This window comes from Ursus maritimus, unplaced genomic scaffold (genome assembly GCF_017311325.1).
Source record: "Ursus maritimus isolate PB19 unplaced genomic scaffold, ASM1731132v1 scaffold_24, whole genome shotgun sequence".
Classification (NCBI taxonomy): domain Eukaryota; kingdom Metazoa; phylum Chordata; class Mammalia; order Carnivora; family Ursidae; genus Ursus; species Ursus maritimus.
In genome coordinates, this window is record NW_024424897.1 from 988,157 (window position 1) to 1,009,196 (window position 21,040).

The following is a 21,040-nucleotide window of genomic DNA, read 5'->3' on the forward strand; positions in this document are numbered from 1 at the left end:
CTAAGGCCTCTGAGTGCTGAACTGAGGCGGGGACTTGCGGCCCCTTTAGGAGACAGAGGCGGGAGCTCGGAGTGGAAAGCGGGCGCCGGCCGGGCCGGGCCTCGGCCTCCGCGGTCGGCACGTCACCCTCCCCCGCCCGACCGCGCTGTGGCGGGGCCCGGCCGACCTCCAGCGTCTGACCTCCGACCTCGTGGGGCGGGGCTTCTCCGCGGCCGGGCGCGGTTTCCCGGGGACGCGTTTCCCGCCGCACCGCGGGCCGCCCGGACCGCCCTGGCAGAGGCACCTTCCGGCGGCCCCGGCGCGGAGCCCTGGGCCGGGTGGCGGCCCCGGCGTGGCGGCCTGCGGGCACCGAGGGAGCCCCCGCCGCGCCCTGGCCCCCAGAAGCCCGGCGGCGGTCCGGGAGGAGCCCGGGCCCGGGCGCAGGTAGGTGTCCTGCGGGTCCGGCCCGGCGGTCCTGCCAGCGCGAGGCGGCAGTGACGGTGACAGCGCTGCGGCGCCCCGCGCGCTCGTGCTCCGGCCGCTTCGGGGACTTTCCGTGGGACCTCAGGGTCTCCGGAAGTGCCAGACCCCCAGGTGCGCGCTCGGTCAGTGGCCAGGCCCGTGACTGCTCCGTGATCGCAGAGCTCGGGGCGCGGGGGGGCTGCCGCTCCCGGCCCGGCTGTCCCTGTGAGCCGGGCCGCCCCTCCGGGGCTCCGCTGGGGCTCGGCTAGTTGCTTGTAGGGACGGGCAGGTCCAGCGAGGGCGGCTGGCCCGCACAGGTCCTAGAAGCCAGAGAAGAGAGTCTGTTCGGACGTTTCCTGTGAAGAGGAGGTGGGCGGGGCGGTTCTCCCTGACCGAGGTGTCCCGAGGGGGACTCGGACCCGCAGACCAGGACTAGACAGCTCCTTCCCTGTTCCATTGGCTTGCTAGCGAGCAGGGGGTGACGGCCTCCGCTGGAAGGTGATGGTTCTGGACCTGCAGCCGGTGTCACCCTTGATGTCCGTATCCGTGACCATCAGGCTGCCCTGGAGTGGCCTCGAGGGAGGGTAGCGCTTCCTCTGGGTCCGATCCTACGCCTGCGTGGATGCCCCGCCCCCGCCGCCGCGGCCGGCTGAGCCCTTGGTCTCCCCCTTCAGTGTGGAGGCGATGCCAAAGCTGCAGGGCTTCGAGTTCTGGAGCCGCACCCTGGGGGGGGCTCGCCACGTGGTGGCGCCCATGGTGGACCAGAGTGAGTTGGCCTGGAGGCTGCTGAGCCGCCGACACGGGGCCCAGCTCTGCTACACCCCCATGCTACACGCCCAGGTCTTCGTCCGCGATGCCAACTATCGGAAGGAGAACTTGTACTGCGAAGTGTGCCCCGAGGACCGGCCTCTCATTGTGCAGGTGGGCAGGGGCCTGGCAAGGAGCACCAGGTGGAGCCTCTTTCCATTAACAGCTTCCCGATGGGGGTGGGGTGCTGTGGTGAAGCACTAGGCTTCCCAGGGCTCCTGCTGCTGGTCTCCCAGAGATTTATCCCTTCGCCGGGTGCTGGCTGAGTTTGGGGGAGAGGATGCCTTGGGCGCTGTGGAGGATTCCCCCCCCCCCGTTGCCTGCCTGCTGTCCGCCACGTGTTCTGTCGTTATCAGACGATGGGGAAGAACACTCTGTTCTCTAGCTAAAGTCAGTGATGCCAGTTTTTTGTTCCAGTCGGGACCATTGTGAATCAGTGACTCCCCCTCCTTGTGGTGTGGGCACATGCCATACTGTAAATGTTTAGGACAGGATGCATCCTGCAGTCAGCCCTGGGGACCCTGTCTCCACTGGGCCGCATATGAACGCCCTGTGGGGCTGGGGAGCTGTGGTACCAGGGCCTGGCTTGGGCTCATGGGACCTTCTGTGTCTTTCCCAGTTCTGTGCCAATGATCCAGAGGTGTTTGTCCAGGCGGCTCTCCTGGCGCAGGATTACTGTGATGCCATCGACCTGAACTTGGGTTGCCCGCAGATGATAGCCAAGCGAGGTGAGTTCAGCTTCGGGTCGCTGTACTGAGCACTGCTTTGGGCGGGGGCAAGGCCCTGAACCCGCAGAGTGCCCAGCTAGAGGCCAGGGTGTGGACGCGACCGGGGGAGGGCCTGGCGCTGCTCCCAGTGGCGTCTCAGGCCTTTCTTTGCTCCTCTCTCTGGAGGGACAGGGTTCTGCTGGCTCTCAGAGGCTTATCACTCCCCTTAGTGCGCGGGGGGGGGTGTCACTGGGCTCCCTGCGGGTGAACACGCTTTGCGGGAAGGAGGTGTCATCCCCCCCACCCCGTCACCCGCACACTGCCGCCGTGCGCTGCTAAGCGTACGGTTCAGGGGTTGCTGGTTGGGCAGCCGTGCAGGGTGGGCATTGCCTTCAGTGCCCTTGAGCTCCGCACCTGGGCACACTTCCCCCAAGTGTGATGCTGAGACACTGCTCAACTCGGTGATTATTCCTGTGGCCCCTCAGGACTGGCATGGCAGGGGGCGCGTGCCCTGTGTGGACACGGGGGAACGGGTGCTGAGGGCCATGCTGGTCTTTGCAGGTCACTATGGTGCCTTCCTGCAGGAGGAGTGGGACCTGCTCCAGAGAATGAGTGAGTTGGCCGCAAGCTGTGGGTGGGGAGTCAGGCTGGGTCGTAGTTGCTAAAGGAGCCCTGAGCCGGCGGCCGCTGAGCCCTGGCCGCGGCACGCGCCCCACTGCAGGAGCGGCTGTGAGGCCGCGCATCCCACACCAGCTGCTCATCTGAGCCTGACGGCAGGTGCTCTGGCCCCGGCCCGGCCCCTGCAGCACGCTGGCAGATGGGATCTGGCGGAGGCAGGCGCCCCGCCTGCCTGAAGTGAACACCACGCTTCTCAGAAGCCGATTCTCCTTTTCCCCAGTTCTGCTGGCACACGAGAAACTCTCTGTCCCCGTCACATGCAAAATCCGTGTCTTCCCGGAGATTGACAAGACTGTGAAGTACGCCCAGATGCTGGAGAAGGCTGGCTGCCAGGTGCGGGGCTGTGGGCTCACAGGGCCACGTGCTACTCCCCTGCCTCGTGTCCTCTGCACCCTGGGCCAGATGTGGAGTGCTCCTTGCCTCCAGGAGCTCCCGTGAGGCAGTGACTCGCCAGGGTGGACCGGAATCATGGCGACCACGAGGCGAGGCCTGGTGAGGGTGGGTGAGCCGCAGGCTCCCAAGAGGGAGGCTGGTACTGGGCAGGAGGAGGTGCCAGGCCTCCGCTGCCTTCTCCCCACCTGCCACCAGCCTCACGGTCAGGTTGGTGCCCGCCTGCCCGTCTGTCCCTGACGCCTTTGGTGCTGGGGTGCTGCCATTTCCGGGAAGACTGGCCCTTGAACAGGGCTGGGCCTGTCTGCTTTGCGTGTTGGGTGGACCCGTGGGACGTGGGAGCCCCGGGCAGCACCCCACCAGTTGCAACCCAGGGGACTGGGGGGCAGGCACTGAGTGAGCTGGGCCCGGGGGTCTGCGGCCGCGAGCAGGGTAGAGCTGGGCATCGCTGTGTTCTAGTTGCTGACCGTGCACGGGCGCACCAAGGAGCAGAAGGGGCCCTTGTCGGGCACTGCGTCCTGGGAGCACATCAAGGCCGTGCGGTGAGTGTGCGTGGAGGGGGGCGCGGCTGCCTGGGCCGAGAAGCACCTGCTCGGATGGAGTGTGGCGGCTGGAGCACCGTCCTCTGGGGGGTGAAGGGACAGAGTCCTTTTTTTCTGAGTGTCCACCTGCTGCCGACAGGAAGGCAGTGGCCATCCCCGTGTTTGCCAATGGGAACATCCAGTGCCTGCGGGACGTGGAACGTTGCATCCAGGACACAGGAGTCCAGGGGGTCATGAGTGCAGGTGAGGCAGGGCCACGGCTGGCAGACGCTGGAGGCGCCTGTCGCCATCCTGATGCCCTGGGCCCCACGCTGGCCTCACTCACAGGCCTCGTCGGCCTGATGGGCCTGAGCGCTCGGACTGGCGGCTGCCCTTGGCGTGACATGGTGGGGGGGCCAGCCCTCCGGGGATGTGAGCACCTGCCACCTTGAGCAATACCCCACAGAGGGCAACCTGCACAACCCCGCCCTGTTTGAGGGCCGCAGCCCCGCCGTGTGGGAGCTGGCCGAGGAGTACCTGGACATCGTGCGGCAGCACCCCTGCCCCCTGTCTTACGTGCGGGCCCACCTCTTCAAGCTGTGGCACCACGCGTGAGTTGCTGTTGAGGTGGACGCCTGACTGGGGTGTTGGGGGTGTTAGGAGGGAGCTCTCTGGAGACGTGTAGTGGGTCTGGCTCAGAAGAGAGATGGAGAGTGCCCGTCTGTGTGCGGGGCTTGGGCTCGGCCTGGGGAGTGGGAGGCGGGGCCGGCTCGGTGATGGAGCCTCTGTCCCAGGCTGCAGGTGCATCAGCAGCTCCGGGAGGAGCTCGCCAAAGTGAAGACCCTGGAGGGTGTTGCAGCCGTGAACCAGGAACTGAAGCTGCGGTGTCAGGCAGGTGACGGGGCTGCGGGGGCGCGGGGAGCAGGGGGGCGGGGGAGTGCTGGGCTCCGTGACCTGGGGTGCTCTGGGCTTTCGCAGGAGGATATATCCAGGCAGAAGGAGGGAGAGGAGCCATCTGGCGGCTTGCCTTTCTTCCACTGGATCTGCCAGCCCTACTTGCGGCCAGGGTGAGCTTCGCACCAGCCCACGGGCCGGGGTTGGGGGGCTGGGGTGCACACAGAGGAGAGGGCACTCCGCCACTGCCACAGCAGGTGCCTGGCCTCCTCTCTGCAGCCTTGGCGGAGGGTGCTGGTGGCTGGGCTCCATCCCGCAGTGCCGGCTTTGCCCTCACCCATCGTGGGTGCTGTGGTTTTATGTCTTTTTTCCATAAGAAGATAGCTCTTAAGTGCTTCTTGTACTGGGGGCAAGGGGCACACAACCCTGAGCTTCCACTGGGTCCTCACAGCCGCGGCTGGACTGTGATCTGTGGCCACTCAGGCCCAGCCGTGGCCCAGGAGCCAAGCTGCTGGGGCTCTGTATGCACGTCCTTGCCCTGGGGCCCAGGCTGGTGGGTCGCCTCTTGCGGGGCGCCCCCAGCTCTGCCCGCTGCCCTTCCCTTTCAGGCCCCGGGAAGGAAGCAAGGAGAACGGGGGTGCCCGCAGCAAGCGGGCCCTGGAGGAGGAGGAGGGCGGCACAGACGTCCTGTCCAAGAACAAGCAGAAGAAGCAGCTGAGGAACCCCCACAAGACCTTCGATGCCTCGCTGAAGCGTAAGCTGCTCCCACTGCGGGGGCCCCGGGAGCTCCGCCCCAGGGCAGGTGGGAGAGCAGTAGCAAGGGCCGCCGGTGACCCAGGCTGCTACATGAAGCAGCCGTGGCCCTGCCTGCCATGTGCTCCCTCGGCCACTGCTCGGAGCCAGAGGTGGGCTTTGGGGCTACCGTCCTGAGAAGGTTCTTCTAGTGGCAAGCAACCAGTGAACGGTGGGGGCACGTGTGCTGCGTCCTCGGGCCATACACGGCGGGACACGGTGGGACACAGCCGGCAGCAGGCACTCTGGAGGAAATGGCAGGTAGGAGGCAGGCTCACCTGCTCAACCAACATTTGCTTCTGTTCTTTTCTCAGCAAAATACGCAAAGTGTGATCAGTGTGGAAACCCAAAGGTGAGTTTGGCCGTGCTGCCTAGGGCAGAGCTCAGTGTCAGGAGGTGGCTGGCAGGGTGGTCCCCGCTGACGCTGCCCAGGACCTGCGGGGACTGTCCTTTCCCTGTCTGCTGAGGGGGCAGCCCGAGGGGGGGTGGCTGCTTCTCCCCCTCAGGACAGCCCCTCGCAGCGTGGCAGGCCAGCCTTGGGCCAGGGTGCAGCCTGCTGGTGCCCCAGCCGGCCCTGCGTTTTGGGGGCCTTGCTCAGGAGGGGCGTTAGCCCCAGGCTCACTAGCTTTCCCGCGTCCAGGGTAACAGATGTGTGTTCAACCTGTGCCGGGGCTGCTGTAAGAAGCGAGCTTTCAGAGAGGCCGCAGACTGCCCAGGTAAGGGGCACCTGCTGCTGCCAGCGCCCCCCATCCCCGGCCCCCAGGGGGCAGTGGGACCCTCAGCCTCCTGAGCCCCACTTCCCTCCTTCTCTGCCAGGTCACGGATTGCTTTTTAAAACCAAATTGGAGAAGTCTCTGGCTTGGAAAGGGGCCCAGTCCCGGCCGCAGGAGTCTCAGCCAGCAGGATCTGGGGAGCCAGGCGGCCTTCCTGAGGTTGTGGGCAGTGCCCTGGCCTGAGGGGCAGCTGGAGCGCGACACACCGGCCCACCAGGCCCCAGGACTGCTGCTGAGACCTCAACACGTCCCACTTAAGGAAATGCCTTTACTCAGGGAATCTCCCACTACTCAACACAGAAGGATGAGCTGGTCTTCCCCTCGGCCTCCGCTGGGAGCCCGGAAATGCTGCACCAGGGAGCAGGCTCCCAGGCTGGACCTGCCCCCTCGCAACGTGTGTGTTAGAAGTGAACAATAAATCCTTTCAAAGATGCACGTTCAGAGCCGGAGACGGTATGTGAAGGCCCCAGGCCCAGCGGAAACTCGAAGCAAGGCTGTGAGTCGGGAGGGTGGGGTCAGGGCAATAAAGACTCAAAACAAGCAGCCACGGAAGGAACCCCCTGCCTTGGGGAACCTTCCTAACGGAGGGCAGCGCGCTGGCCTCAGTCCCCTCCCCACTGCACCGGCTGCGTGAGGGGTGGGGAGCCCCAAAGCCTGACCTCATGGAGATGAGCCTCAGAAGCCCTCTTAGCAGGAAGAAACAGCACGAGGGGAGTGTTCTCAGGCTGCCTTTTAATGGTCTGAGATCGAACTTGTCTGCAACCCCAAGTGACACAGGAACAGGAAAGTTGGGAGGCAGTGCCGCTGGGGTGCGTGGGGGGGAGGGGGGGCTGGGCGCCGCACATGTGAGCCCTGCGGTCTCTCCTTCCAGGAAGGGCCTTGAGCAACAGCCCACTTCGCCAGGGCCCCCCCCACGGGGCACAACAGGGTGGAGGGGTCACGAGAAGCTGGACGTGGACACCCCGGCGGGGGGCCCTTCACGGGGGCAGGGGTAACCTCCAGAAGTGCCTCACGAGCCACGGGAGCCTGCGTGTCCAAGTCCGAGGGTGGGGGCACGCAGACCATCCCGGAGGCCGACAGACGCCCTCACATGTTGGTGCTCATTCGGGACTGGCTGTTGGCCGGCGTCAGCTCCCCCTGGCTCCCTTCTCGGGGAGGGGACTGGGGTGGAGATGGGGCTGCTCAGCCCAGGGGACGCGCGTGTGCCCACCTCGCTGCCTCTCCGCGCCAGGGCCGCCCCCGCCCTCACCTTGACGTGAATCTGGTTACGCAGCACGGCCGCCCGCAGGATCATCGCCTTGGCGCGTCTCTGGAACTCCTTCCCCATCAGCAGCGACTTCTCAAAGGTGGTGCTGCGTTGATCCACATCCCTGGCGTACAGGATCTGCGGCGGGAGGGACGGGGCTCAGCGGTGCTCACCGGGTCTCAGGGGCCCCCTCCCACACCCACGGCCTCGACCCCAGTCCAGGCACCTTGCTGTGGGAGTCGATGCGGGCGTTGATGAGCCCCTCGAGGATGAGCTGCGTCAGCTCGTCCTCCAGGGCCGCCACGGTGGTGTTGAAGGCCGCGGCCATCTTGTGCATGTCGGCCGACACGTAGGGGCTGAAGTACTGCAGGGCAGAGGGCGCGTCAGCCTCCCGCGACTCCCAGACCCATCCGTAGCGCCCCGCCTCGGCCTTCGTGCCCCCACATCTACCTGGATGAGGGCGCGGTTGCGGATCTGGGTGTACAGGGTCCTGACGTGGGGGGCCAGGTACATGTCCAAGAGCAGGTTGTCCTGGTGAGGAGACCCAGTCAGGCACCACCACCTGCCGCCCTCTGCCTGGTCCCCCCTCCCCATCCAGAGCAGGCAGGTCCCTCACCTTCATCTCATCCAGCATCTTGAGGCACGAGGCGTACTTGGACTCATAGAATTTGAAGATGATGTCACGAACCTGTGGCTCCAGCTCCAAGAACAACTTGAAGGAGCTGCAGGTGCACACCCCTCAGAGCCGGCCCCACACCTGCCACCTGGCCTGCAGGCCGGGGAGGTGCAGGGCCAGAGAAAGGGCCCCCGGAGAGGGACGGTCTGCGGGGCTATCACCCCACTCTCACCCACCTGCTGGAGATGACGTTGCGCTGCAGCTCCTGGCGGTCGAAAGTGGCCAAGGCACACAGGCCACCATAGACGGCCACATTGCTGGGAGATAGCAGCTGAAGGGCCAGAAGAGAGTTAGGTCCAGACATCAGGGTCGCTGACAGTCGAGACAGAATCCGAGGAGGAAGCCCAGACACAAGGCTGGGTCACCCCTGCTCCGCCCACCACCCAGCCAAAGAATACATAGGACTCCATGGGGGGGGGGGATACCCCTCAATAAACAACCCAACCCACAAACCCTCCCCCTGCTTCCCGCGTCCCAGCAAGGGCTCGTCCCCAGACACCCTCCTGTCCCTCACCTCGGGGAAATCACAGTGATCAAATGAAGCCAGCAAGAAGCACTTGGCAGCCTGCTTATACTTGCGCGCGGCCAACTCGGCTAGGCCTAGGGAGGTGGGGGGTTGGCAGAATGAAGCCTGGTGCCCAGAGGAAGCTGCCAGAGCCACCCTCACCTCTCCCAGCCCAGCTGCTGCTCAGTGTCAGGGACAAGGATTCTGGTCAAGATGTAACCACGCCCGAGAGCACTGACTGGGGCACTCTCCTTGAGTCAAGGGCCCAGGGAAGCCGTGCACAGCGGCTGTCACTCCTGCAAAGGGCTCCCAGGCCCACCTGTTAGCAATGCCTCAGCTCCTGACCACTGGCCACAGGCTGGCTTCCCCGCCCAAGACCGGAGCCTGGCAGGCACCCCCGGGGCCGTGGGTGCAGAGCTCAGACATTTCCTCAGATGTGACAAGGCCCACCACTCTGGCTGTGAGGACCTAACATCCGGCACACGAGGCCACCCCAGTGCCGGGGTCAGCCGTGGCGTCCTCCCGCCCCGAGGCCCTCACCTGCAGCACACTTGAGCTTGGTGAGGATCGCCTGGGTCTGGCTGTCCCGCTCCCCACGCTGCTGCAGGGGAAAGGGGGACACATGAGCCACCAGCCTCCACACCCTGGTCCTTTCCCGGGCCCTGCCGCCGCCCGAGAGGGGCAAGGGCCGACTGGGGAGGACGAGGCCCACCGGGGCCGCAGCAGTCCCTGGGACGGGGTCTGAGGCGGCGTTACCTCGGCAATCTCCGGCGTGGACTCAGCCTTGCTGACGTAGCTCAGCACGTGAGACCAATTCTGCAAGTAGACGCTGACCTGGTGGGCGGGCGGGGGACTCAGCCTGGGCGCCCCCTCCTGGCGCCGGGGAGTGCTGCTCTGCAGCCCCTCCTGATGCCCACCCGACAGAGGCAGGGCCCACCTTGATGACGTTGAGGCACATGTTGATGACGTGCTTGGCGCTGGTGCAATAGTCCCGGGCCCGGGAGTAACACTTCAGGGCATTGCTCAGGTCCCCACAGTCCAGATAGTGGTCACCCAGGTCATCGTGGCCGCGCCTGTGGGCCCAGGCGTGAGCAGACCTGGGCCCAGGGCCACGTGGGCCTCGACACCCGCCTCCCAGCCTCCCGGGAGCAGCACCTGATACTCTCCTTGATGGAGTTGCCCTTGTAGTTCTTTAGGTCCGTGTCCAGCTTCTCCAGCTTCAGCAAGGCCTTCTTCCGCGTGGCCTCCACCCAGGCCGTGTCAAGGGGTGGCGGCTCCACGCCGCTCTCTGGGATGGTGTCCGGAGCATTCTGCAGCTCCCTGAGGGAGTACTTGGCCATCAGGGGCCAAGGTGCAGGAGGATGGGTGCCTCCCGGGAGCCCCTGCCCAGCCCCAGCCGAGTGAGCACCCAGCCAGCACAGGAACACAGGGGCCCATGGCCTGGCGGGGATGCCCAACAGGAAAAGGGTCGTGCGTGCAGCCATGCCAAGAGGAGAGAAGCAAAGTGCTGTCTTCACAAGTTCTGCTTGATGTCAGAATAACTACGTGTCACGTGCACACAGAAAAAAGCCAGGACAACGTAAAGAGAGCCACAGAGTGGGGAGTGAGAACCTAGCCCGTTTTGCCATTTATTGCCCTTCCTGGCTTTTCAACAAGGAAGGCCAGATCACCACGTCGAGGCAGTGATGCTATTAAGTGCCCACATGGGGACGGTGTCAAGACTCACAGGGGCACATGAAGGGCCCCCACCTGGGCTAGACCCAAGGGGGACATACCACGCCCAGCCCCTGGTGTCTGCCCCCACCAAGGGCCCTGTGTCCTCTTGCCAAGCCCCCGGTCTCACCTGGTGGCGTCCGAGAGCTTGCGGTGGATCTCTTCATACATGTCCACATTGAAGGTCCTCTGCACAAAGGAGAGGGCCATCTTCAGGGCCTCCACCCGCAGCGGGGGGCAGTGGTCAGCAATGAACTGCAGTCGTTCGATGCGCATTAGCCCGCTGTAGCTGGCCGCATACTGCTCCAGATCCTGAAGTGGGGGTGGGGGAGTGGATGGAGACTGTGCAAGGCAGGACCCCAGATCAAGCCCTGGCAAGTGAGTCAAGAGCAGGACCCAAACGCTGACCCTTCTGCAGTATCCGAGAGGCCCTATGCCGATGACAAGAACAACTGGGTATTCGGGCACCAGACAGATCGTGATCCAGCGCTGGCAAAGGCCGCTTGGGGTGGGCCAGTGCAGGGGCCTCCAGGGCAGAGCTCTGCCCCGGGGGGCTGAGGGAGTGAATGGCCAGAGCCAGATGGGCACCACTGGTGACTGCCAGTCCCCAGGCAGAGCAGTCAGGAAGCAGTGCTCCATAGGCTGGGCCCCAAGAAAGACCCGTCCTCAGTCTGAGAAAAGCTGCACATGGGGCTCTCGCATGTGGGAGAGAAGTGGGGTGCGCGGTTTCCGGCTGGGCTACCACCCCTTATAACAAGTGGGTGACCGAACAGCCTAAAGGTTTCCAAATCAGAGAAAAACATGGCCTGCGTGGGGAGTCTGGCCTAGCCCCCGCTCCAGGACTGACGCCCCAAAGCCACCTGCTGCCTGCCCCAGGACCGCCCGGTGGGCTCCTTACCAGGGTGGGGTTCTCCACCACGTAGTTGACATCGGGTGCGTTCTGCGGGTCTTCCTGGGGGTCCACATCGATCTGCATGGGCTCCACGGCCCCCTGCAACACAGGCAGCCACCTTGGCACTCGAACCGGACTGCCCAGGAAGGGCGAGAAACCCTCACCGTGCCCTGAGTCGGGCTCTGCCCGCGGTGCCACGTCCCCGGCGGGATCCTGTCCGGGAGCGCCTGCGTCCCTGCCCCTCCCCGCTCCGGCCCGCGTCCAACGCCGCCCCTCGCAAGCCCAGCGGCTGCTGAGCCGACAGCCCTGGCGCCATCTCCACCGCCGGCCTCTGGAGCGGAGAGCAGGCAGCGGGGGCCCCCTGCCCAGGGACCCCCGACAGGCCCTTCACGCCCCCAGCCACCGTCCTGACGCAGCTTCCTCCGAGCCGCAAGCAGCGCCCGGCAGGGGGCCGGCAGGGCCCGGGCGGCGGCGGGAAGGAGTCTCCTGGGGCGCCCGTCCTGCGCTGGCTGGCCCGGCCCGGCGGGCGGGGGTGCGCCCCCCTCCCGCGCTCGCTCGCTCGCTCCTGGGCCCCCTGTCCTGGAAGGTACCTCATAAAGCAGCGTACAGGCCGACAGGCTGGCGCTCAGGCTGAAGTCCCCGGCCGTGCCCGGCAGGAAGAGGTCTGACCTACTGCTGTGAGGGGTGCAGTACAGATCTGTCACTGACGAGGAGGCCGAGCTGGGGGCCGGGCTATCCCTCATTCTGTCCTGACTCTCTGCACCCCCCGACCCTGACACACAGCTGGCCTGCTGCTGAAGGGAGAAAGAGCGTTAGCGCCGGGCCGGGCCTGCCGGGCCGACGGCGGGGACCCTGCGCGAGGCCGCCGGGCCATGGGGACGGGAGGCCGCGCGGGGGCCCGGCTCCGGCCCGGCGGCGGCGGGGGTGGGGGGTGGGAGTAGGGGTCGTGGAGGGCGCGGAGGGGCCGCCGGCCACGGCTCGTTACCTGCAAGTTAAACACCTGAACCGGCAGCGGCATCTTCGCCCACCCCGCCGCGGAGCGCCGTCCACTTCCGGGGCAGCGCCGTCCACTTCCGGGGCAGCGCTTCCGGGTCGCGGTGGGCGGGGCGGCTCTTAAAGGGGCCGCAGCGCGGCCTGGGCCCGGGCGGTGCCCGCGGGTCCCGCGGCCGCATGAGCCGCGCGCGGGGGGCGCTGTGCCGGGCCTGCCTCGCGCTGGCCGCGGCCCTGGCCGCGCTGCTGCTGCTGCCACTGCCGCTGCCCCGTGTGCCGGCCCCAGCCCAGGCCCCGGCCCCGGCCCCGACTCCAGGCCCCGGCCGGCGGGCGTCCCCTGCCCGACCCGCCACCGCCCCCCGCCTGCGACCGGACGACGTCTTCATCGCTGTCAAGACCACTCAGAAGAACCACGGTCCACGCCTGGGGCTGCTACTGAGCACCTGGATCTCCCGGGCCCGCCAACAGGTGGGCCTCGCCCCAGGATCCCCGATGTCAACACCCCTGCCCCAGGACCCCAGCCCCGGGGCCCCCATCCCCCGGGGCCCCCAGCCAGGATCCCGACGCCGGACCACAACTGTCCGCGACCCCTGGCAGCCCTGTCCCGCAAGGGCTGCCCCGGGGACCCCGTCCCCGGGACCCCCTACCCACTGCTGTGTCCTCAGAGTGATAGGCAGACCCCCGTTCTGAGTCTCTGGGGACCCAGGCCTAGTCCCCCTCCTACCTGGGTGGGTTCTCTCAGCTGACACTGGACCAAGACCCCGCAGACACCCCATGAGAGCAGGCCTGGCCCCAACTGCACCAGGAGACGCCAGGGACAGTAGCGGGCGCCACCCTCCTCTCTCCCCCATCCCAACCCCAAGCGTCCAGGACCGTCCTGGGTACCCTCTTCTCATCCCAAAGCTCCAGCCCTGAAGCCCAGGCTCACCCGCTGGCATCTCTGCGGCTCCGTCCTGGTCCACCTGGGGTCTCACAGGTTGTCTCTCCCCAGACGTTCATCTTCACGGATGGGGATGACCCTGAGCTTCAACTCCAGGAAGGTGAGCACCCTCCCCAGCCCAGCGTGCACCAGGCCCCCTCGCTTATCCTCTGGTGCAGTGACACCCATCTCCCTGCTACGTAGAGTCCAGCGGTTAAGTCACTTGTCCAGGGTCACACAGCTGGTAGAGAACAGAGCCAGGGTGCCCACCTGCCACCAGCCCAGCATCAGGGCCCCACCCTGCCAGCCAGGTTCTGCCTCCCACAGCCTCTGGCGGGCTTCCCAGGGCCTCCGACTGGAGCCACGGTCCCTGAAGACACTCCAACAGAGTCATTCCTTCCCGGCAGCCCCACTTCAGGCATGTGTCCTCAACCCCGGGGGGGCTTTGCCCTCACGGGATTCCCAATGGCTGTCACCTGTCCGGGCCTTGTGGATCAGCAACAAGGTCAGCAAGTGAGGCCAGGCCAGGGCTGCGCGGTTGGAGCCAGACTGGGGGCTTTGAGCAGGGCGAGATGGCAAGGCCCACTGGACAGCCACGTTTTGCCCTGATCTCCGTGGGGTGGGCTGGCGGCGGGCCTCATCTTACTCTGGCCCTCATACTTGCCTCGTTTCTCCACCCCCCTCCCCTGCCCCGGCAGGCAGCCATGTAATCAATACCAACTGTTCCGCTGTGCACACCCGCCAGGCACTGTGCTGCAAGATGTCGGTGGAGTACGACAAGTTCATCGAGTCGGGCCGCAAGTATGTGATGGCCACGGCCCGGTGCCCCCGGGAGAGCCCAGGGCTGGGGCCCACACACCTGGGCCAGGGGGTGGAGGCCTCCACCCGCAGCGGCCCCTCGCTCATGAGCGCTCCCCACCTCCCCCAGGTGGTTCTGCCATGTGGATGATGACAACTATGTGAACCCCAAAGGCCTGCTCCGGCTGCTCTCCACCTTCTCGCCCAGCCAGGATGTCTACCTGGGGCGGCCCAGCCTGGACCACCCCATCGAGGCCGCCGAGAGGGTCCAGGGAGGAGGCACTGTGAGTGCGGGGCCGGGGAGTGGCGGCTGAGAGAGTGGAGACCCCGGTGGAGAAGGGCAGGGGGGGCAGGTGTCTGACCCACCCCCGGGGCTGGGGGCACTTCAGGGGGAGCTGTGGGAGGAGCTGGGGGACCAGGTCGCAGAAGCCCACCCTCTTGCGGGGCACTCCCGCCATTTGTGTGGGGAGCTGCTGAGGGGCCCGCCTGGCATCTTTCTCCTCCTCAGGTGACCACTGTCAAGTTCTGGTTTGCTACGGGCGGGGCCGGGTTCTGCCTGAGCAGAGGCCTCGCTCTGAAGATGAGCCCCTGGGCCAGGTGAGGGGGTGCTGGCTGCCCGGGCTGGGAGGCCCGGGGTGGTGGGGCTGAGGATGGAGGAGGCCCTGACCCTCTTCCCCGACCCCCACCAGCCTGGGCAGCTTCATGAGCACAGCCGAGCGGGTGCGGCTGCCGGATGACTGCACCGTGGGCTACATCGTGGAGGGGCTGCTGGGTGCTCGCCTGCTGCCCAGCTCGCTCTTCCATTCCCACCTGGAGAACCTGCAGAGGCTGCCGCCTGACGCTGTGCCACAGCAGGTGCGGCCCCTGGGCGCGGAGCCCCCGGGCGCTCCCCGCGCACTCGCCCCTGGGGTCCCGCCCCTGACCCGCCCCTGACCGGCCCCCCAGGGATCTCAGGCTGGACCATCAGGGCTCAGGGAGGAATTCCCAGCCCCGCAGCTGCAGACCCTGTGCTCGGCCTGCTGGGACCCAGAGGCCTGGGTCTGGGGGCTCATTTGTAAGGGGCAGCGGCTGTGGGCAGTGCGGTCCCAGACCAGGACGCAGAGAGGGACAGGAGGCTTGGACAGGGGTGCCCCCGCATGCGCACCAGCCGCCGTCCTGAGGTGTCTTCTGTGTCGGCTGCACCTCTCAGCCCTTCCATGCTGTTCCCGAGTCTGCCCTTAGGGGTGGTCCTGCCCTGGGGGGCCCAGGAAGCGGGAGGCACAGCAGCCTCTCCTGGCTTGACTTCAGAAGCCAGCGGAGGGTGTGGGGTGGAGCTGGTCCTGGGAGAGTGACCTGCCCCCTTCCCTCTCCCAGGTCACCTTGAGTTACGGGGGTCCAGAAAACCCACATAATGTCGTGAATGTGATGGGAGGCTTCAGTCTGCAGCAGGACCCCACACGGTGAGTGGGCAGTGCGGAGGGGCTCTGGCACCAGCCCCCCAAAACACCTCCACCCCAGCAGGCCTGACCGCCACGTCTCCTTCCCAGGTTCAAGTCTGTCCACTGCCTTCTGTACCCAGATACGGATTGGTGTCCTGTGCACAAGCAGAGTGACCTCGTTTCTCGGTGACCCTGGACTCCCAACCCAGGGAGGAGGAGCGTGGCTGACCCCTCCTGGCCTCGGCTCTCTCAGGTGGCCGCAGCCACGTCCAGGGAGATGTGGGTGCCCTGCAGGCCTCCCCCAGAGCCCCTGGAGGGCCAGGTGACCAGGCTCTCTGGGAGAGCTGCCTGCCCCACCCAGGGGTCCAGGCTGTGCAGTGTGCAGGCTGCCCCAGAAGGCGGGAGGGGGAGATGCTGCTGCCCCCCTAGCCCAGCCCAAGGTGTGCTCCCACGGGAAAGGTGGCCACCCTAGGATCTGAGGGCCTGGGAGGAGGCTGGCATCTGGCTCCCAGGGCTCTATCCTGCCCTCCTTACCCTGCTGGAGAGGGGGTTCCAGACAGACTGGGCCCCCTGAGTGGGCTCCAGGCCAGGGTCACAGACAGGATCCGTCAGCTGGCCATCGGTGAGCACAGAGGCTTCACCTGCAGGCCTGGGGCGGGGGAGCCACCCTGTCCTCACCGGGCTTGGTGCCTGGCCAGAGCATCGAGGTCTCTGAGGGAGCTGCAGTAAGGACTCAGGCCTCTGGCCAGTGGGCTGGGGCACAGCTTATCCCTAGCTGGGGCATCTCCATCCGGAGGCCTTGTCATCAGGGGCCCCTTGGTCAAGGTCTTCTTATTTCTGCACTCTGACCCACCATTTTGTACTTTTCCTCCCCTGGCTCCCCCGCCCCAAGTCCAAAAAGCAGCAGGGCCCTTTGTTTGGGGCTCCCTCTGCAGTGTGGCATCCCCATCCCAGCCGCTGACCCACCTTAACTGTGCCTTTCCGTGGAGGAGAGAGTGGAACGAGGGGAGTCAGCTCTTTCGCTCTGGTCCCTTGCTGTGCCATTGCCATAAGTGAATAAAGGCTCAATGGTTACTCTGTTTGGCTCATTGGCTTAATGGACCAGCACAGCACCTGGCAGCTCCGCTCCTGGCGGGGCCTCCAGCCGCTGCTCCAGGGGGGCTCCATCCCAGGCAAATCTGCACCCCTTACAGCCCTGCCAGCCAAGCCTTAAGCTGCCATGGGACTCTTCTGTGTGAGCCCAAGCAAACGGCGAGGGGTCGGGAGAGGGGTCCTGCAGGGAATGATGAACACGCACAAACCTGTCCCAGGAGGGTAGTCTTCCCGTTATGCTTGCTTTCTCAGCACACTGTGGAACTAGTGTGTGTGTATTGCCGGGGGGGGGGGTGTACACACACAGACATGCACAGGTGTGCACGTATGTAAACAGCAGTGCACATGGGCGCATGTGGGTGTGCGTGTACGTGTGCGCGTGGCTGTACGTGAGTGTGCGTGGACGTGTGCGCGTGGCTGTACGTGAGTGGACGTGTGCGCGTGGCAGTACGTGTGCGTGAATACGTGTGCGCGTGGCCGTACGTGAGTGAGCACTGCTGTGGAGGCGTGTGCCGATGTGCGTATAGGGCAGGCAGGCAACACGCCCACAAGCAGCTTGGAGTCAGCGTGGCCTGGTTTCTGTGTGTGATTCGATGGTGCACGGCCAGGAGAAAAACACACCCGAAGGCCTCAGCCCGCTGCGGTCCCCAAGCCGCCGCGGGTGGGCGCGGCTGTCTCGATGCTCCATCGAGGCAGACGGGGTTCCCTTAGCCCTCCTTCCCGAGCCTCCGTAGCGCCCCTCGCCTCGCCCGCGCCGAGGTGTCCTGGGAGGGGGGCCGTGGAAGGGGACGTGCTGCCCCCACCGAGGGAGCGTGTGCAGAGCAGTTGCTGCGTGGGTTACGACCGAGGACCCGGGAGCGGGTTTCTGGCTCTTCTCAGGGCCACGTGTCTCCCAGAAGAGGAGGGAGAGCCCGCCCACCCCACCCCTGTTCTGTCTACAGCGGACTTCCCAGCAGTTATGACACAGTCACTCTGTAAGCCATTCCCCAGGGTTGGATTTGCCGTGGGTTTGTGAGCCCGTCCTGTTCCGTCTCTCCGTCTCGGGTCGGGGTCTCCGTTCACGTCCACTTACCCAGGCCTTGAGGCTCTTCTTGTAAGCGACTGGCCACAGCACAACCATTTTGTGTTGTTGCACGCGGGTTATGAAGTTTTCCAATGAGCAATTTTCCACTTTGCTTCACACGTCTGTCCCCAGGCACGCAGTCCCACTGCTCAGGCCTTTTGCGGAGAGCCTCTGGCAACGCCAGCCGCACACCGCTGCAGACCCAGCGAGCTTGGGGCTGCGGGGGGCCGTCAGCGTGCAGGGTGACACGGGAACCGGAGACAGCCGAACCTCAGCCTGGGAAGGGATCCTGAGGATGGATGGGTGTGGGCTCCAGGAGTCCCGGGGGTGGGAGAAGCCAGCCAGGGTCCTCTGAAAGCGGTGCTGTTAGACCCCAAAGCAGCAAGCTGGCGTGGGACCCAGGTCACTTGGAAGGGGCTTCGTGGCAGGTTGCCAGGCATTGTCCCTGCTCAGGAGCTCTCCCCTCACACCCTCGGACACGAAGCATGCAGCAGCCCCCCGAGACCAGGGCACCAGCTGAACCTCCCAGACCCCAGCCCGCTCAGACCACCTGCCTCTCCCACGTCCTGTGCTCACATAGCATAGACCCATAGACAGCACTAGAGTGGCCCACACGGCCCCTCCCCTGGCTGGAGCTCTAGGCCGGACCACCTCAGAGGCCCAGACCCCCCTCAGCGGGTCTGGAGGAACAGCCGTCCCCGGGCCCCCGGCGCCCTCCTAGGAGGGGTGGGACTGGCTGGCTTCCTGAGCTGCGTGCTCTTCCAGGCCAGCTGGTGCCTTTGTGCTTCCGAGAGGAAAAAAAGCCTGGAAAGAAACACCAAAATGTTTAATTGTCTCTGAAAAATGCTAAAACCAGTAAAATGGGTTTTTCTCTTTCCCCTTTATGGTATTTTACACATAACAAACTATGTTTTGTGACGGACCTGCAGTAGACGTATAATCAAAAAAGTTAAAATTTTGTAAATTAAGTTTAAAAATTCAATTGTGTGTCCTTGGACCTCCTCTAACCTTTTTTGAATGAGTATTTAATAAGCATCAGGACACGTGTCCCCGCAGGCCAGGCCCCAGGCCAGCCCCGGAGGGACGGGGACCCGCAGAGCAGGCCAGCTGCTGGGGTTTGGGGTGAACGGGAGCAGCTGCTGACGGGGCGATGAAAACACCCTTGATCCCCATTGGAAGACGGTGTGTTTGCACACTGGCCCACTTAACATTTGCTTGTAATCCCAAGACCAGCACCTACTTTCCTGGCCACTTGAAGACAGGTGAAGGCTTGCGCGCCCCCAGCTGAGGCAGAATTGGCGAGGCCCGAGGATGGGGGGATGGGCACAGAGGGCAAACGGCTCCCGCTCTGCGGCCAGAGGCACGGGTGCGAATCCCCACTCCGGCACCTAGTGGCCTCATGCAAGTTCATGCCACACTTCTGAGCCTTGTTTTCTCTTTTGTCAAGTAGAATCTACCAGAATGAATTGTGTTTTGATCTCCAGGGTTACCGTCTCCGTAAGGTGTGTGAGCGCGTGTGTGAAGCCCGCGTGCATTTCCTCTAAGGGCAATGGCTCAGTGTTAGCTAACTCAGTATTTGTGGTGACTTGGTCCCACCGTGAATAACAGGGATTAACCCTATTCTGGGATTAGAGAGTAGCTATGGTTACACGACTCTGTGAATATAGTAAGAACCACCAAATAAGGGTGTTGTTTGCAAAGTGAGCTGAGGTGAGATTCAGAATCGGAGCGGCCCATACTTATTACATATTTCAACGTATTAACAAAAAACGTTCCCACAAAGAAACCCCCAGGGTCAGGTGGTTTCACTGGCAAACTCTCTCAAACATCCAAGGAGGGAAGAACGACATGACACAAAGCCTTCCAGAAAATAGGTTAGAAGAGGACATTTTCCCTCATTTGTGAGGACAGGATAACTCTGGCACCAAACTTGGACAAACACATTACAAAAAAGTGGATCAGCTGAATCTGAACTTTATATGGAGATGCTAAGCTCATGGGATCTAAAAAGCAATCTTGGAAAAGAACAAAGTTGAAGGACTCACACAGCCTGACCTCAAGACCTCCCTGGAGCTACAGGATGGAGACGGCAGGGCGTCCGCGCACGGCCCACACGGAGACCCAGAGGCCCCGGAGGGGAGCCCAGACGCAGGTGCACGCGCACACCGTCACAGGGTCCTGAGAAATCCCCGGAGCAATCCAGTGGGGGAAAGTCTTTGCAACAAACAGTGCTAGAATTAGTCTATGAATTAATTTGTTTTTACTTAAAAAGAAAAAAAAAAAAAAAGCCAGCACGGAGTGTTGGGCTGGGCTTGGCAGTGGTGCAGGAAGGACTAAGTCCTAAACACGCATCTGTTCACACGGTGATGGCGGGGGTCGGGAACCCAGGGCGCTCCTACCTTCGGGGCCCATCTGTGGTTTCCAAGCGGCCCCAGCATCACCGGGTAAAACGGAGGCACAGAGAAGCGCGATGAGCACACGACCCGGGAAGGGACCACAGTCCTCTCCCCACACGTCACGGGCTCGAGGGGAGGGAAGCCGGAAAGCGTGGAGAAGCCTCTAGTTTGGCGCGTGCCCATGACGTGGGACTCTGGCACACCGGCCTCTGAGGGTGCTCTGGCGGGGGTGGGGGGCCGGGTGGGGGGTTCTTCAGAAGCGCCCGTTCCCTGTTACTACCAGAGACACAAACTCCTGTTTTCAGTCAGTGGTAGGCACCTTGCTCTCGGCCGAAAGTTCTGCCGAAAGTTCTCCTGACGTGGAATGTGAGGGCAGCCCTGCAGCCGCACACAGGCTCTGGAAGGAGCAGAAAGGGGAAGAAAGGAGGAGAAGGAATCGGGACAAGGCAGGGCCTGCAGGCCGGGCCCTCAGCTTGCGGCTCCCGGCGCACACCAGGCGGGGGCAGCAGTCTTCCGTCTCCCCGAGGACAGGACGCCAGAGCCAAGTTTGGAAAGCTCAGTTATGGGGAGTCATCGTGGTGAGGAGGGGTCTCCACGGGGTCCTGGCCTCAGTGCAGGGGCGCACGGGCTCGGGTTCCCGCACCCCGGCCACAGCCGCCGCCTCCAGCGGGCTTCCCTGCACCTGTGCCGGGCCCAGGGCTCGCCCTGCTCCGCCCCTGGCCGCCTTCTGGCCCAGCCGGTGGGCTTTCCTCCCCCACCCCCAGCCCCTGAGCCTCAGCGACGTCCCTGCTCCCACCTGAGCCAGAGCTCTGGAAGGGCAGGCAGCTCCTGAGGGGTTCATGCAAGAAGGTGGCGTGGGGGGGGGCAGTCGGGTAAGCGCCCAGGTCTTGATCTCAGCTCAGGTCTTGATCTCGGGGTCCTGAGGTCAAGCCTCACGTTGGGCTCCAAGCTGGGCGTGGTGCCTACTTAATAAATAAAATAAATTAAGTAAAGTAAAATAATAAATTTGAAGCTTGAAGCCACACAGAGTGGCCTCGGGCCCCTAACCTGTCCCCCTCTTCCCCGTGCCCCGGAGAAAGGAGCAAAAGCCCCAAAATGCACAGCTTTGGGAGGCCCCCCAGGAGGCACTGCACCCCCTCCTGTAAGGGCAGCCGTCCCTCCCGCCTCCCCTGTCCCTTCTTCCTGCCCACCACCTTCCCTCTTCCCTCCCTTCCTTTCCTCCTTGGTTTTTCTTTCTTCGAAGTTGTGCAAGAATCACTTCCTCACTCTCCCCCGCTCGGCCCAGGTCCCCCCTCTTTTTCACACACTTGCTCCTTGTAGTTCTGTCCT

The 21,040-nt window shown here is 64.5% G+C and overlaps 3 protein-coding genes across 7 annotated transcripts; 2 read left to right on the forward strand and 1 right to left on the reverse strand.

Annotated features, from left to right (window-relative positions):
* The first annotated feature begins 289 nt into the window (after positions 1-289).
* On the forward strand, positions 290-6,438 carry DUS1L (dihydrouridine synthase 1 like). The gene is made up of 14 exons (XM_040639968.1): positions 290-423; positions 1,116-1,362; positions 1,868-1,976; positions 2,517-2,567; positions 2,854-2,966; positions 3,483-3,565; positions 3,705-3,808; positions 4,011-4,155; positions 4,339-4,435; positions 4,523-4,611; positions 5,047-5,192; positions 5,545-5,582; positions 5,871-5,946; positions 6,047-6,438. Exons 2-14 carry the CDS (start codon positions 1,126-1,128, stop codon positions 6,184-6,186), a joined length of 1,428 nt encoding a protein of 475 aa, XP_040495902.1. The 5' UTR covers positions 290-423; positions 1,116-1,125; the 3' UTR covers positions 6,187-6,438.
* A 280-nt stretch (positions 6,439-6,718) lies between these two features.
* On the reverse strand, positions 6,719-12,130 carry GPS1 (G protein pathway suppressor 1). 5 transcript variants are annotated; one of them, XM_040639967.1, is made up of 15 exons: positions 12,021-12,104; positions 11,626-11,710; positions 11,042-11,134; positions 10,274-10,455; positions 9,586-9,750; positions 9,368-9,503; positions 9,187-9,264; positions 8,971-9,028; positions 8,440-8,525; positions 8,102-8,196; positions 7,866-7,971; positions 7,700-7,780; positions 7,476-7,613; positions 7,253-7,387; positions 6,719-7,164 (listed from the first exon to the last, which is right to left on the reverse strand). In XM_040639967.1, exons 3-15 carry the CDS (start codon positions 11,117-11,119, stop codon positions 7,090-7,092), a joined length of 1,413 nt encoding a protein of 470 aa, XP_040495901.1. In that variant the 5' UTR covers positions 11,120-11,134; positions 11,626-11,710; positions 12,021-12,104; the 3' UTR covers positions 6,719-7,089. The 5 variants fall into 5 exon arrangements, with proteins under 5 accessions (XP_040495901.1, XP_040495900.1, XP_040495899.1 ...); XM_040639966.1 differs by having other exon boundaries at positions 8,971-9,031; XM_040639965.1 differs by lacking the exon at positions 11,626-11,710 and having other exon boundaries at positions 12,021-12,130.
* Positions 12,131-12,193: 63 nt separating this feature from the next.
* Positions 12,194-16,234, forward strand: RFNG (RFNG O-fucosylpeptide 3-beta-N-acetylglucosaminyltransferase). Its single transcript, XM_040639969.1, has 8 exons — positions 12,194-12,493; positions 13,017-13,065; positions 13,643-13,745; positions 13,873-14,026; positions 14,251-14,339; positions 14,432-14,597; positions 15,096-15,181; positions 15,269-16,234. The coding sequence occupies exons 1-8, from the start codon at positions 12,206-12,208 to the stop codon at positions 15,348-15,350; spliced, it is 1,017 nt and encodes a 338-aa protein (XP_040495903.1). The 5' UTR covers positions 12,194-12,205; the 3' UTR covers positions 15,351-16,234.
* Positions 16,235-21,040: the final 4,806 nt, after the last annotated feature.